A 16,878-nucleotide genomic window follows, 5' to 3' on the forward strand; every position below is an offset into this window, starting at 1 on the left:
CACCCCCTAGAGTGGCACCGCCATGGCGCTTGATATATACCCCTGCCGGCCCGCCCGCTCCTCAGTTCCTTCTTGCCGGCTACTCCGACAGTGGGGAAGGAGGGCGGGTGTGGAATGGATATGAGCAACACATCTCGAAGAACAGTTACAAAGGTGAGTAATCGTCTTTTCTTCTTCGAGTGATTGCTCATATCCATTCCAGTTAGGTGAATCCCAAGCCTTACCTAGGCGGTGGGGTCGGAGTGAGAAGTCGCGGCATGGAGCACTGCTGAGCCGAAGGCCACGTCATCTCTGGACTGCTGGACCAGGGCGTAATGGGAAGCGAAAGTGTGGACCGATGACCAGTTCGCCGCCCTACAGATCTCTTGGATCGGCACTTGGGCAAATAAAGCCAGCAATGACACCTGCGCCCTGGTAGAGTGCGCAGTCACACGGCCCGTAGAGATGTGAGCCAAGTCATAACAGGCCCTGATACAGGACGTTACCCACGAGGATATCCTCTGCGAGGAAATAGGAAGGCCCTTGACATGATCCGCTATCGCCACGAAGAGCTGGGGGGACTTGTGGAACGGTTTGGTCCTCTCCACATAAAACGCTAGTGCCCGACGGACATCCAGCGAGTGGAGTTGTTGCTCCTTGCGGGACAAATGGAGCTTTGGGAAAAAGACGGGAAGGAAGATCTCCTGGTTAATGTGAAAGGCTGAGACCACCTTGGGGAGAAAGGCAGGGTGCGGTCTCAGCTGCACTTTGTCCTTATGGAAGACCGTATACGGGTGGTCTACAGTGAGGGCCCGGAGTTCCGACACCCGTTTAGCTGAGGTGATGGCCACTAGAAAGGCGGTCTTCCAGGAGAGGTAGAGCAGGGAGCAAGTCGCTAACGGCTCAAATGGAGGGCCCATGAGCCGAGACAGAACGAGGCTGAGATCCCATGAAGGGGCAGGGGGACGGACCTGTAGGTAGAGACGTTCCAGCCCCTTCAGGAATCTCGCCACCATAGGGTGGGAGAAGACAGAACAGCCATCTCCTCCCGGATGAAAGGTGGAGATGGCCGCTAGGTGAACCCGAACGGACGATATCGCCAGACCCTGGTCCTTGAGGGACCAGATGTAGTCCAGAATATTGGCGATGGAAACCTCCATAGGGAGAAAACCCTTCTCCGAGCACCAACAGGAAAAACGCTTTCACTTGGCTGAATACGTAGCTCTAGTGGAAGGCTTCCTACTGCCCGGGAGAACCTCCCGAACCGGGGTAGAGCAGCGTAACTCGGAGCTGGTCAGCCACGCAGGAGCCACGCCGTGAGATGCAGAGACCGAAGGTCCAGGTGACAGAGTCTGCCGTGGTCCTGGGTGATCAGATCCAGGTGAAGGGGCAGGGGAACTGGGTTGGTTATTGAGAGGTCCAGCAACATGGGGTACCAATGTTGCCTGGGCCATGCTGGGGCTATCAGAATCACACGAGCTCTGTCCCTGCGCACCTTGAGGAGGACCTTGTGGACCAGCGGAAACGGAGGGAACGCATAAAACAGATGGATCGCCCATGGGATAAGGAAGGCGTCCGCTAATGACCCGGGCTCCCAACCCTGAAAGGAGCAGAATGCCTGGCATTTCCTGTTCCCCCGGATGCAAAGAGGTCCATCCGGGGATGACCCCAACTCTGGAAGAGTGAGAGGGCAACGTCCGGGCGAAGGGACCACTCGTGTGAGCGGAAGGATCTGCTCAGGCGATCCGCCAGTGTGTTTCGTACTCCAGGGAGGTAGGAGGCCGTGAGGTGAATGGCATGGGCTATACAAAATTCCCAGAGCTGCGTCGCCTCCTGACATAGGGGAGAGGATCTGGTGCCGCTCTGCTTGTTGATATAGTACATGGTCGTCGTGTTGTCGGTGAACACTGCGACACAGCGACCTTGAAGGTGATGGATGAACGCTTGACAAGCAAGACGGACCGCTCTCAACTCCCGTATGTTGATGGGGAGGTCCAGTTCCTGGGGGGATCACAGGCCCTGAGTCCTCAGGGTTCCGCTGTGCGCCCCCCAGCCCAGATTTGAGGCGTCTGTCGTCAGGGATGCCGAGGGTTGGGGCGGATGGAACGGGAGCCCTGCACACACGACGGACTGGTCTAGCCACCACCGGAGGAAGTCCAGTACCCCCTGGGGGATGGTGACAACTGTGTCTAACGAATGTCTGGCTGGCCGGTACTGCGCGATGAGCCAAGATTGGAGGGGCCTCATGCGGAGTCGAGCATACACTGTCACGAACGTACAGGCCGCCATATGGCCCAGGATGGTCAGACGTTCTTATGGAGGTCAGGGGGCCACCTGCAAGCGCAGAATGATGGCCGATAGCGACTGGAACCTGGGCAATGGTAGCAAGGCCCTGGCCAAGGTGTAATCCAGAACGGCCCCGATGAACTCTATCCTCTGCGTGGGGAGCAGAGTGGACTTGTCCACGTTGACAATGAGGCCTAGAGCAGCAAAGAGGTTGCTGATCCTGCGGACGTGGTAGCGGACCTGCAGCTCTGATGTGCCTCGGACCAACCAGTCGTCGAGGTAGGGGAACACGTGAATGCGGCTGCGCCAAAGATGTGCGACGACTGCCATGCATTTCGTGAATACCCTCGGGGCTGTAGAAAGGCCAAATGGGAGGACCGCAAATTGATAATGCTGGCGGTCGACCACAAAGCGAAGGAAACACCTGTGCTGTGGAAATATGGCGACATGAAAGTAAGCGTCCTGCATGTCGAGGGCGGCGTACCAGTCTCCAGGATCCAGCGATGGGATGACGGTCCCCAGGGATACCATGTGGAACTTCAACTTCACCATATGCTTGTTGAGTTCTCGCAGGTCGAGGATAGGCCTGAGGCCTCCCTTGGCCTTGGGGATCAGAAAGTAATCGGGAATAAAACCCCTTGCCCTTCTCGCTCTCTGGAACCTCTTCTATGGCTCCCTTGTCAAGGAGCGTCTGTACCGCCTGACGGAGGAACTGCTCGTGAGAGGGGTCCCTGAAAAGGGACGAGGCTGGGGGGCGGGAGAGGGGGGTGATGAAAACTGCAGACGGTAATTGGCCTGTACAGTGCGTAAGACCCAACGGTCTGATGTTATTCGGGTCCACGCCTGGAGGAAAAACGAAAGACGGTTGGAAAACTGTGGGGAAGGATCCGAAGGGGAAACTGGTACTGCGCCCTCGGGCGCATCTTCAAAATGAAAGCTTGGGTCCGGGTGGGGCCTTGGAGGAACAATGGTTCTGCCACCCTTGGCCACCCGACTGTCTGCGCCTATTGTTCCTGCCCCGGCGCCTATTAAGGTCCTGCCGTGGGCAGAACTGGGGATACGGCCGGCGTTGTTGCTGCTGGTTCTGCGGCCAGAAGGGTCTGCGCTGCGTCATGGGCGCGTGCATCCCCAAAGAGTGTATGATGACCCGACTGTCTTTAAGGCTCTTTAGCCTGGGTTCTGTCTTGTCTAAAAACAGGCCCTGGCCTTCGAAGGGGAGGTCCTGGATGGTATACTGGAGCTCCGGTGGAAGGCCAGAGACCTGAAGCCAGGATATGCATCGTAAGCCCTGAGGCAAGGGTCTGAGCGGCCGAGTCTGCAGCCTCCAATGAGGCCTGCAGCGAGGTCCTTGCGACTTTCTTGCCCTCGTCAAGAATAGCAGCAAATTCTTGACGTGCCTCCTGCGGCAACAGCTCCTTAAACTTGTCCGCCACTACCCAGGAGTTAAAAGAGTAGCGGCTAAGGAGGGCCTGTTGGTTGGAGACCCTGAGCTGTAGCGCCCCCACCGAATAGACTTTACAGCCTAGGAGGTCCATCCGCCTCGCCTCCTTAGATTTGGGCGCCGGGGCCTCTTGTCCATGGCGCTCCCTCTCATTCACTGACTGTACCATGAGGGAGCACGGTATCGCGTGGACATGTAGGAATTCATAGCCGTTGGAGGGGGCCATGTACTTTCTCTCCACACCTCGCACGGTAGGAGGCATGGAGGTCGGTGACTGCCAGATAGTGGTGGCATTGGCCTGAATGGTCCTAATGAAAGGCAGGGCAACCCTGGTGGGAGCATCTGCGGAGAGGATGCTGACCACCGGATCCTCGATCTCAGCGACCTCCTCCGCTTGTAAATGCAAGTTTTGCGCCACGTGCCTGAGGAGGTCCTGATGTGCCCTGAGGTCGAGAGGGGGAGGGCTGGAGGACGAGGTGCCTGCCACTGTCTCGTCAGGGGAAGATGACGAGGAGACCCCTGGCAGCAGAGCGACATCAAAACGTGCTCCGTCTGGGCACGGCCCTCCGGCTCCAGAGGGAGCTCTGGGTCCTGGTGGCTGGACCTGTCCTCGCCTTCCGGAGAGGGAGGGGGGCGAGACAGCATTGACTCTGGTGGTCTTTGGTCCACCGCAGGCAGGAGAGAAGTATGTTGCGGACACTGGGCTTGATGGTACGCCCAGGGAGTCCAAAACCCCCACTGCTGTGGCCCTTGGTCTTGAGGCGGAGGGTCCTGAAAGAGGGCCGCGTGTCTGTCCGGGCCCAGCGTATAAACGCTGTCCGCCTGAGAGGAGACCGATGGCTGCCTCGAAGGCCATGGAGATGCCGAACTCGGCTGATAGACATCTCTCAGTCCCAACGCCGACGATCCTCCCTGTGCCGAGGATCGGTACCGGGAGCCATACCGGTGCCAGGACTGGGACCGGGATCGGTCTGGTACTCGGTGCCGGGACCGCGATCTACGTCCGATGTGGTGCCGGGATGGCGCTGGGGACCGGGACCTGCCACCGACGCGGTGCCGGGAGGTCGACCAGGGAGTTGATTGCTGACGCGAACGGCTCCTAGAGTCCCGGTGCCGGTATCGAGAAGAGCCAGACCGGGACCATACCAACGTTGACCTGCGCCGCGAGTGCGACCGGTACCACCTAGAAGAGCGGTGCCGGGACTGCGAGCGGCGCAGAGAGCGCAAGCGTCCACATCGTCGGGGCCTCGAAGGCGATCGATGCCTGGATTCTAGAGACGGCGCTCTCAACGTTGGCTTGCCTCTGGAGATGACCCGCACCGGTGGTACCGGGGGTTGAGGCTGGGATGGCTCAGTCAGAGCTATAAAGTCCCGCGCCGAAGGAAAGGTCTCCGGCGTGGATGGGACTAATGGCTCGACCCCAGATCTTAAGGTGGAGCTAGGAGGGGCCAGACTCGACGGACCTTCCGGGAGCGGAGTCGACGGCAACCCTGCAGGCGGTGCCGCGGCATAGGTAGGTGCCGGGCGCTCCACTCGAGCCTGCCGAGATGATGTCGCAGACGTCGAGGGTCTTTGATCAGATCCCAGTGCTGGGGATGGGCGGTGCCAGGGTGTCTTTCCGGTGCCGGTGTGGTCCGGTGCCAGTGTAGAGGTGGCCGGCTGCGCTGACTGTATCGGATTCAGTGCCACTTCCATCAAGAGAGTCCGCAGTCTTTGATTTCTCTCTCTTTGTTCGAGGCTTGAAGGCCTTGCAGATGCGAGACTTATCGGCGATATGCGATTCCCCAAGGCACTTCAGGCACGCGTCATGGGGATCGCTACTTGGCATCGGCCTCTTGCGGGCCGAGTGCTGCTTGAAGCCCGGTGAACCAGGCATGGGCCCGGTGCCGGGCGCCAGGAAGGGCAACAGCCCAACCCGCGAATAAGTTCTATAAACTATATAGAATGACTACTAATTACTATACAACTCTAAACTGTGTTTTTAAACTATTTACAACTACAACTATTGACAGTAACGAAGGAGAGCTAGGGACGTGGAGGACAGCAAGCGGCACTCCACAGTTCTAGCAACCGACACGGCGGTAAGAAGGAACTGAGGAGCGGGCGGGCCGGCAGGGGTATATATCAAGCGCCATGGCGGCGCCACTCTAGGGGGCGACCTGCCGGCCCACTGGAGTTGCTAGGGTAAAAAGTTTCCAGCAGACGTGCACGCGCGTCACACACACACCTAACTGGAATGGATATGAGCAATCACTCGAAGAAGAAGAGGATGTTCCCGCCACCACCTAGTCAGGTGAGGAGGAGGAGAAGCCCGGGACCAAGGGGTCCTGTGGAGGCTCCTGTACTTGAGGAGCATCATCTGGGTCAGGTAGAACCTGGGTGTCTACAGATGGTATCAGAGCCTCATCCGTTCCCGTTGGAGGGGGGCTGGTACCCGGTGTTCTGAGAGGGCCGACCGTGGAGCCACTGATGGAGCACCTTGGGCTTGGTGGTATGACCACAAGGACCAGTGATGAGGCCCTTGCTCATGGCTCTGGCTCTCTGGAAATATATGGCTAAGGACATCAGAGTTACACTACTGAGAATAGGATGTGCTACCAGCCTGCGATGACACCGATGTGTGTCTCGATGGCCACGGCGGTGCCAAAAGACTTTGGGAGGGTGCCACTGTTCTGGATGCTCAATCCCGAGGCAGTACCGAGGAATGGTACCGGGAGCTATAACGGTACTGCAAGTGAGACCAGGACCTTCTACCGTAGCAGTGACAGAAGGTCAATCGGGATCTTGAGCCCCTTCGTCTGGAGCGACTGTGGGATACACAGTGCCGAGAGCGGTGCCGTGAGTCGCATTGGTACCAGGAGTATCTGTTCGGTGAATGAGATGTCAAACGGTGCCGCGAGTGCGACTGGTACCACAATGGAGAGCGGTGCCGGGACTGCGAGCGGCACCAGGAATGGGAACGGCGCGATCGAGAGCATCCGTGAGATTGTGATCTTGAACCACGTCTCTCTGTTGGACCAATGGAAGGTGGCCTTACTAGGGCCAGTCTCCCGATGGATTGTATGACCCGCATCGGCTGTGCTAGGGGTTGAGGCTGTGTCGACTCTGTCATGGCGATGAGCTCCCTTGCCGTGGAGAAGGTCTCCGGTGTAGAAGGGAGGGCAAGCTCAACCACAGTATGAGCCGGGGAGCTGTCAGGCACCGGACTCAATGGCCCTTGTGGGACCGGAATCGACAGTGCCATGCTCGGTGGAGCCGCAAATCAGTGGTGCTACAGTCGACGGTGCCGCGGCAGATGATGGTGCCGGACTAACGGTCTTCGAAGAGTGCTCCTTCTGTGGAGCTGAAGCAGCTGGAGCGCTATGTTGCTTCCTGGGTCTCGGGGACAGGGAGTGGTGCCAAGCACGTCGGTGCTGGTAAGGGTCAATGCCAGGGCTCCTTCTCAGTACCGGAGCAGTTCGGGGCCGAAGGGGCACTCCTTATAGAAGCAGTCGGTTGGATGGTTGGTACCGACACTGCAGGACTAAGTGCCGACTCCATGAGGAGCTGTTTCAATTGAAAGTCCCGCTCCTTCTTCATCCTTGGTTTAAACGACTTGCAGATGTGGCACTTATCGGTAAGGTGGGATTCCTCTAGGCACTTGAGGCAGGAGTCGTGGGGATCGCCTACTGGCATCGGCGTTTGGCACGCTGAGCACGGTTTGAATCCTGGTGCCTTGGGCATGGGCCCGTACCGGGGTGGAGGAAAGGGGCTAATCCCCAATCCCCCCATAAACTAAACTATAAATACTAACTATAACTACAAGAACTCAAACTATACACACAATAAACAGCAAAGAACTATACGGAGATCAGCAAAGCCGCGCTTCACACTTCCAACGACCGTCGCGGGCAGTAAGAAGGAACTGAAGGGCCATTGGGTCGGTAGGGCTATATATTCGGCGCCATAACGGCACCACTCCAGGGGGCGACCCAGCCGACCCACCAAGTGTTGCTGGGGTAAAAATCTTCCGACGAACGTGCACACAGTGCATGCACACCTAATTGGAATAGATATGAGCAAACACTCAAAAGAATAAAAATTCTCTGCACAACATTTTGAAATTCTTCAAATTTTATTTGTCAATAAATAAATGTGGTAGCTCCAGTATGGCAGTGGGGAGCACAGGCCACTGGCTGCATGAAGGTGGGAGATCACCTTGCAGCCCTCAGCCCCTGGGACAGGGACTCAGCAGCAAGACTGTACCCAACTCTGACACAGTGCAAGGGCTAGGCCTGCCCCAGGAACACCCCAGGGCCCTGCCCCTCTGTGCTAGACACACCAGGCATGAGCAGGCAGGCTCAGTCCAGCAGGATCCAAGTGTAGAGGGGCATGGTGTGGGTGGATGCAGGTGTGAGATAAGAGTTCTGTGTTGACAATCTGGGTACGGGTGGCTCAGTGGGAGATCTGGATGCACAGGGTCTTGTTGGGAGGTTTCAGGTGCAGGGGCAATGGGACTCTGCAGAGGGTCCAGGTGAAGATGGTTGGGGCTCAGCAGGGGGGAATCTGGGTGTATAGGCCTCAGCAGGGTGGTCCATATGAAGGGGAGGTAGGGCTCATGAGGGTGGAAGTTTGATGGGCCTGCTTAACGGGGGAGTTCCAACTGCAGCTGCTGCAGAGAGGATGCTGCAAGCTAGACTCCTGCTCCCTCCCTCACCCCCAATTCCCCTATCCCCTTCTCTTTCCCATCCTATCCCCCTTCCCCACAACCCCAATCTCTCTCCTATCCCACCCCACCTTCCTTCCCCATTGCCTCTCCCCTCCCCCATTTACCCTGCCCCACTCTTGTACAGAAAACAGGATGGCTCCCAGCTTACTGAAGGGGTGCAAAACTAGCACTAGGACCCAGGAGACATCCAGCTGCGGAGCAGAGCAGCACACTCTTTGAGCCAGGCAGCTCTGCATGCGCAGAAATGGGGGGTGGGGAAGGGGGCAGGAGAAGTGGCATATGAACCCATGTATGTCCGCCTCCTCCTAGCTCCTCCATGGTCTGCCTCTGTTTGGTGGACAACACTTCTCCCCCTACTATGCCCATAGGCATCCCCAGCCTCTTCTTCCACCTTCCCCAGCTTTCACAGAGTATCAGGGTTGGAAGGGACCTCAGGAGGTCATCTAGTCCAACCCCTGCTCAAAGCAGGAACAATTCCAACTAAATCATCCCAGCCAGGGCTTTGTCAAGCCTGACTTTAAAATCTTCTAAGGAAAGAGATTCACCCCCTCCCTAGGTAACCCATTCCAGTGCTTCACCACCCTTCTAGTGAAAAAGTTTTTCCTAATATCCAACCTAAACCTCCCCCACTGCAACTTGAGACCATTACTCCTTGTTCTGCAATCTGGTACCACTAAGAACAGTCTAGATCCATTCTCTTTGGAACTCCCTTTCAGGTAGTTGAAAGCAGCTATCAAATCCTCCCTCATTCTTCTCTTCTGCCAACTAAACAATCCCAGTTCCCTCAGTCTCTCCTCATAAGTCATATGCTCCAGCCCCCTAATCATTTTTGTTGCCCTCTGCTGGACTCTTTCCAATTTTTCCACATCCTTCTTGTAGTGTGGGGCCCAAAACTGGACATAGTATTCCAGATGAAGCCTCACTAATGTTGAATAGAGGGGAATGATCACGTCCCTCGATCTGCTGGCAATGGCCCCCTACTTACACAGCCCAAAATGCCATTAGCCTTCTTGGCAACAAGGATACACTGTTGACTCACACTTTCCTTTACTTCCTTGTCATGTTCTGCAGGGAAGCACAGAAATCTGTGGGGGGCACATTTTCTGCACGTGTGCCTTGGCACAGAATTCCCTCAGGAGTAAGGTATACCTTACATCATTGTTTCTGAATTAAATTTGAATAGCCACTTAAAGCCATATTTAAGTGGAGTTAGCCTGATGTGAGGTTTTGGCAGAACAAGTGTTAATAACTAAGGTCACAGATCTTGAAAGATTTTCCCCATCACCTACTGGGCAGGACTAAACTTACTAACTATATATCCATATGAACAATTATCAAGGAGCCTACTAGCAAAAGCCCAGGTGAAAAGCCAAGCCTATTTTTTCTGCAGCTCCTAAAGGCTTAGAAGGGGGAAGTTGCTGGGATTCCTACCAGGGTGCTGTCCCTATACCTTAAACAGGGACTCCATCTCTCCTATTAGCTGTGCTCCCTTTCAACTGCTGGAAAGCTTTGAATTCTCTCCTCCCACCCCCCATTACCTTCTCCACATACTCCAGAAATTTCTATCTGTTGTGGAAGGTTACCTGTTCTTCACTCCACACCCCCTGCCCACAGTCCTGCTAGTTGTTGCTGAGAGAAGAAGGGGCATAAAAGGGTTGCATGGCAGCTAATACATCTTTCCTCTTCAAATAGCCCCAGCACTTCTGTTGCATTTCATACCTTCGTCAGACAATGGCAGCAGCAGGGATAATGGAAGAGTCTGAAAGTTCAAAAGCTTGATCCACACTGGGAAAGTGAGTAGTGTTTAATCCCCTCCCCACCAAACTGTCCCATTTTCACACTCTTGGGTCTTGCAACATTCCTATTTCATTAGTTCTCCAGTCACCACAGACTCTTCCTTCCTAGTTGCTACTTTATATTCTAGTGTAAAAGACAGCCTGGAGATAAATGTGAGGGGGGACAGGCAATAGAAACAAAAGTGAAACCGTTGAGCAGCATATTCCAGAAGTCTTGAGGTCTTTCTGAGTGTAGCCTTCATTGATTTGAGATCTACCATACTATTCTCTTACCAGAAGGGAAAATCTATAATGGCAGCAGGCAGTAAAAGAGACCCAGGTTAGGAATATTTTAAATGAAGTTCCTCTACCTGTCGGTAAGACAGGCATGTGTGCAAAATGCAAACAGCGCAACAAAGAAATGCAAGGTCTGGTTGCCAAAATGAAACAACATCATGAGAAGTGTTCCTTCTCAGGATGAAGCTGCGTTGAAGATGATGAAAGGAATGTCTGAACATGCAGGATCTTCAGGTTGGTAAACTTTTTTTTATTTCATACTTCTTTCTTAAGGACTGCCTGTCTTCCTTCTGGACTATTCTTGAATTCCCATGCTGGAGAAAAAAAATAGTTGTTACTCTATGGTACTATCATTTTAGCTGACAGTTGTGATAAAAAATAAATAGCTGAAATAGGCAGATCTTCCTTTTACAGTTTTACCTTTAAAATACAGTAGTACTGAGTGTCAGTGAATGCACCGAGTAATACCAAAGCAGCAATATGGTAATAATAATTAAACAACTGCACTGACTTATTTTGTTTAGGAGAATCCATCCTCAACATACAGGATTCCGAAGACTATCCACCTTCAACAGGGGCGGCTCCAGGCCCCAGCACACCAAGTGCGTGCTTGAGGAGGCAAGCCGGGGCGGGGGGGCGCTCTGCCGGCACAGCGAGGGAGGCAGGCAAGCTGCCTTTGGCGGCTTGCCTGCGGAGGGTCCGGTGGACCCGTGGCTTCAGAAGGCAGCCGAAGGTAGCCTGCCTGCTGTGCTTGGGGCGGCAAAATGCCTAGAGCCGCCCCTGACCTTCAAGATCACCATCATTTTCTATGGTAATATGCCAATGATAGTGTTTCAGTCACATCATGTATGTCACATAGCCACAGTATATCACCTGTCGCAAAAAGAAAAACATCTCCATCATCCAGAAACAACCATAGATAAGTTTGTGATAAGAACAAACCAATTACAAAAAGAGGTAACTGATGAAAAAATTGCCCAGTTTGTTTATGCAACAAACTCTCCTTTCCGTATAATTGAGAATCTACATTTCATTAACATGGTTCAGTCATTAAGACCAGGATACAGTCCATCCAACAGAGCAGATGTCGCAGGGAAACAGCTGGATAAAGTGTATGAAAGTGTGGAAGTAGAGAAAGAACTGATAGGGATTTGTAGGGGATCTTAATGCATGACCGTCTCTGTTAGCAAGAGTCAGGCTAGCTGTAACCCTAATCACACGAGATTTGTAGAAGCGAGGACTGTGTGAGGCAAATAGGAAAACAGTGTGAGAAGTTGTTGCGACCTTGTGTCGATAATGAGGAATGTAGACTGGCGTCTAAATAAAAGCGAGAAAAATAAGAGATCAAGATGGCCTATGTATAAACAAAATGCAGCTGTTGCTTATTGTTGTATGTAACAAAAATATATGCTTGCTGTAATTGTTTACCTGTAAAGAGACCTGCATAGGAGGGGGAAACCCTGGGTCCTAGCACACACTCTCCCTCTATGCAACTGTAAACAGAAAAAGTATCTGACTCTGCTGCACACAACCAAAAAGTGAGACCTAAGTTTTTCTCTGACAAAAGAGAAACTGAGCAGTGTGCAAAAGGTTTAAAGGGTAAAATTGTTAATCTGAGTGTTGATGGGTAGAGTAATGTCCACAATGTCCTATTCTGTGTGCCACTGTGACAACAGAAGAAAGGAATGTCTTCCTTACAGAAACAATTGATACATCAGGAAATGCGCACACAGCAAAATACTTACAAGAAGTAGCAGTAAAAGCTATAACAAACTGTAAAAGAAATTCAAATGTCCAGTACGCAGCTTGGTCACAGACAATAATGGAAATGTATCCAAGATAAGAAGAAATTATTGAGAAGAGAGTCCCAAGCTAATAACATACTGTTGCAGTGCTCATTTGATGCATCTCCTAGCCAAAGACTTCAGTGTTCCAAAAATAAAGGCTAATGTTATTGAAATTGCAAAATACTTACATAACAACCACTTTGCAGCAACTGCTCTGAAAAAAGTGGGAGGAACTAAGGTAACTCTCCCACAAGACATGCGATGGAACTCAGTAGTGGACTGTTTTGAGCGCTATATCAAGAACTGGCCTAACCCAATGACCATTTGTGAACAAAATTGTAAAAAAATAGATGGCAGTGTCACAGCCAAAGTTCTCAACGTTGGGCTTAAGAGAAATGTTGAACACACACTGAGTCCCCTGAAGCCTTGAACAATGCAGTGAAATAGCTGTTTTATTGCTGATGCTGTTGACATTTGGAAGGAATTGAGTGAGATCTTAAAAAGAGAAATATACGACAGTTAAATTATAAGCATTAAAAAAATGAGTGGGACAAGCACCACCTCCAGTTTATTTACTTGTAAATATTCTCAATAGTCCGTACCAGGGTCAAACCTTAACTGCTGAAAAAGAGGAGTTGGCTATGATATGGACAGCCAGCAATCATCCCTCCATAATGCCAGCTATAATAAACTTCAGAGCTAAGGGTGAACCATTCAAGAAATATATGTTTGCCGATGATGTTTTAAAGAAAGTCACACCAGTGAACTTGTGGAAGTCACTTAAGCATTTGGATTCAGAGGCTGCTGAAGTGATCATCTCACTTTTAACAGCAGTAGCTTCTTCTGTCAATATAGAAAGAATATTTTCTTCCTTTGGACTAATTCATTCCAAATTGAGAAATCATTTGGGACTTGAAAAAGCAGGAAAGCTTGTTTTTCTTTTCCATGTTATGAAGAAACAGGAAAATGAAGGTAAAGACAACTGAGTTAGCTGCAGAAGCCAATATTTTTTTAAGTTTCTCATGCTGACCTGGTTGACACAGTCAATAGTTAATTTAATTTGTTTTTTTCTCTCAAATATTAGGTAACAAAAACAAACCTGATTTTAAAAAACTTGAATAATTTAACTAAATTCAAAAATTCTTATGCTTGTTTTATTAAAGTAGTATGTTGCTGTTGAAGAAAAAAAATCTAGAATATATAACATCTATATATAATATCTATATATATAACATATATATAAAAATCTAATATATATATATAAAAAAGTGTCTGTCTGGTGATGTTCTCCTCCTAATACAGCAGGGCAAATGAAATCCTTCAAGTTTTAATGATTAACTTGTTGAACTGGAGACAGTTCACCTCCCAATGACTTCATAAATATCTGCTTCAACACTTGTCCTCTACAAAGGACCTATTTTACTCAGTTACTACTTCATATGACTACATTGTGACATCAAATCAATAGCTGATTTAATTCATAACAGGAACTGCAATGTAATAAAATAGTCTGCAGTCATGTAAACATTTCATTAGGTAGTAGTCCACAATCTCAGAGGGGACTCTTGAGAACTGTCTGAAGCTGAACTGTCTTAGGATTGGTCTACACAAAGACTTTGTATCTATAACTAGTTCAGTTAAAAAAATAATCATACCTCTAAAGGAAATAGTTAAACAAATGCAACATCTGTGGATTACCACATCCCTACTGTGGATGCAGTCAAATCTGTTTAGCCTATTAGCTATATTGGTATAACTGTACAGTCTAAACTGGGAGGAGTGGGGCAATTTTTGAACTGTCTTAACTATACAAGTATAGTTAAAGAAGTGCAGTGTGTGCGTGTAAAACTGTAGCTTCTTGAATTCTCTCAGCAATACCACCACCTCTTACTCAGTTCCCCTCCCCACCAATTCTCTTGGCTCTGTTTATATACTGAAAATCAATCCACATTAAACCATGTGCACACACACAAAATCAACTGTTTTTATACTATGGAACCTATTTTAACTTTTATAAAATGAAATGCTTATGAAAGATGCCGTGTTGAAGTCCTGCTTTCCCCCAGAGAACAGTACAGTAAAGGCAGCAGCTGTGCCATCACTGTCTTGCAAATGTAACAACTTGACCATTTTTACAGATAAGACTATAATTCAGTTTCTATGCAAATTAAAATCCTTGCCAAAAGGTAGTCTCTACAAAGAAGCCAACTATAACATCTCTCCCTAGGTAATAGAATAAGAATATCAGTTGATGTCATATGGGTCATCAAATGAATAGTTTTGTTTGCTATGCAGTAATATGGATTGCGCTTGGAACTTGCATTCTAAAGACAACCATTTTTATCTCATCACTAGCTCAGGGGCTGGCAATCTTTCAGAAGTGGTGTGCCGAGTCTTCATTTATTCACTCCAATTTAAGGTTTTGAGTCCCAGAAACACATTTTAACATTTTTAGAAGGTCTCTTTCTATAAGACCATAATATATAACTAAACTATTGTTGTATGCAAAGTAAATAAGGTTTTCAAAATGTTTAAGCAGCTTCATTTAAAATTAAATTAAAATGCAGAGCCCCCTGGACCAGTGGCCAGGACCAGGGCAGTGTGAGTGTCACTGAAAAACAGTTTGCAGGCCACAGGTAGCCTACCCCTGCACTAGCTCCGTAAGTTATCCAGACTATACACATTTTTCTTTTTTTAAAATCACAATATGCTTTTCAGCAGAAACGTCTGATATAACCGTTTTTAAAAATATGGCCAAAAAATCCTATAAAAATCCCATTGATTTTCCAATTTTGATCTCGATAACATTTGCAAATGGGCTTTTAGATAAAGTTTCAGGTTGATGTGTTTTGAAAGTATCACGGATTTATCACAAAACGACTGACAGACAGTAGAGGAATGTGAATATTCAGTGGTCTGAAGGTTGAGGATTGATGTAGTTTTTGGTCAATAATCTGCACGATTAGCCCAACACGTGCTCCCTCTCCCCACAAAAACAACGTTATCAAGACTCAAGTTCAGAGTACAATTTAAAGTCATATTAAATAGCCCTTACTATATATAAAAGTGAGATGGTACATTCTACATAGAAATAATAACAATTGATACTTTATATGATGCATTTACACTGAACCACAGTTAGGTTCATAATATGTACAACAAAAGGTAAAAAACAAAAATTTAAAGTCTCCTTACCACTTGCTGTGCAATGTTGACATTAGACTGTCCAAATGTTTTTGGCAGGAGCTGTTTTCCAAGTGTATTTACTGTAGAAGGATGAACAGCCACCAATGAAACAACCCCTAAAACAAATATGAATACATATTTTCTGGTCAGCTTTGTTTCTTTCAGTAAACCTAAATTCATACTAATATCAAAGCTCATAAAATTCAGTGAAAACAAGTTTTCAATAGGCATCTAAACAAGCATCAAAAACAAATTTCTGAAGACATATATGAAGACACCCTACGTATGAAAGTATATATAAGTATACTAGTGCAATATGCTTTTCCTTCCTGCCTTCAAACACAGAAAAATTAAGATTCCCAGTATGCCCTCCCAGTCTTCCTCTGCTGTGGACAATTGATGCTCCATGATCCATAAAATCTTCCAAGCTTTTAAAAAACAAATACCCCCAAACCCACTCTCTCCTAGACTCACAATGTAGTACCAACAGGTGGAATTGTTCATAGAACTGACTGCCTCAACACTGCTGTGTCTCATCTCTGCTCAGAGAAGCAAAAGGTTCTTCTAAGACTCTCTCCAAGCAGAAGCTTTTTCCATTTTTCATTATCCTTGATATGTCCCTTTCTCCCTATCCCCTCCCCAGCAGGAAGGGGATTTTTAAAAACAGGAGCCCGCAGGAAACTGGTATTTGAAAAGAAAAAGCTCAGCAGTGTAGCAGGCCCAGCTAAAATTAAAGGGGTTCCTTCCCGCTCAGCTGTGCAATTTTGTAGTACCTCACCCCACTCAACAGCCAGGTACTAGCCAAGCCATTAGCTATTTAGGGCAGAAATTCAGCAGCAGAAACTGGCTTTGCATAATCTCCAAGCCATATATTCCTAGCTAGTCAATGCTTCAGGCTAAGGTGAAACATTGGAGTCAGCCCCTGCTGCAACAGCAACAACAACAACATGACAGGCAATCCATTAAGAGCTTAAGGCAGTTAGGTACTTGATACCTGGCATTTTGCAAGCAACAAGCCAGAGGTCCTTGGCTGTTTATTTATTTGTTTCAGCTGACTGGGGTGAAATATGGTGTCCTTGTCTTCAAGAGTAAGTCAGAAGGACAAGAAAAATCTATGGGGCAGGACACCCTCCTCATCCCAACCCTTTCCGACCATGTATAGGCTACAGGAACTATTACACACAGAGTGACATAGCTACAGTATTGTAGCTATGCTTGACTAACCCTGTTATGTAAATGCAGCCTACAGTGACAGAAGGGGGTTTTCTGTCACTGTAGGAACACCACCTCTCCAAGTGTTTTATATTTAACACTGTTCCCCGTCTTCCCTATAGTGATTCAGCAGCCTGGTCTCATCCATGTTGCAGATGGCTGGTGCACACCATTTTTTTTGTTGAGAACCACTTCAGCAAGGCTTTA

The 16,878-nt window shown here is 49.2% G+C and overlaps 1 protein-coding gene across 9 annotated transcripts in view; it reads right to left on the reverse strand.

The window, feature by feature from the left end:
- Window positions 1-16,878, reverse strand: part of TFDP1 (transcription factor Dp-1) — a 141,750-nt gene that overhangs the window by 60,276 nt on the left and 64,596 nt on the right. For all 9 annotated transcript variants that reach the window (XR_007773909.1, XM_050949915.1, XM_050949933.1 and 6 more), the window contains exon 4: window positions 15,469-15,575. Coding sequence is in view for 8 of the 9 variants with exons in the window: in XM_050949915.1 (XP_050805872.1) it covers window positions 15,469-15,575 (107 nt within the window). In the remaining variant the exon portion in view is untranslated. The remainder of the gene's footprint in view (window positions 1-15,468; window positions 15,576-16,878) is intronic.

The sequence above is a fragment of the Gopherus flavomarginatus genome, chromosome 1 (assembly GCF_025201925.1).
Source record: "Gopherus flavomarginatus isolate rGopFla2 chromosome 1, rGopFla2.mat.asm, whole genome shotgun sequence".
Taxonomy (NCBI): domain Eukaryota; kingdom Metazoa; phylum Chordata; order Testudines; family Testudinidae; genus Gopherus; species Gopherus flavomarginatus.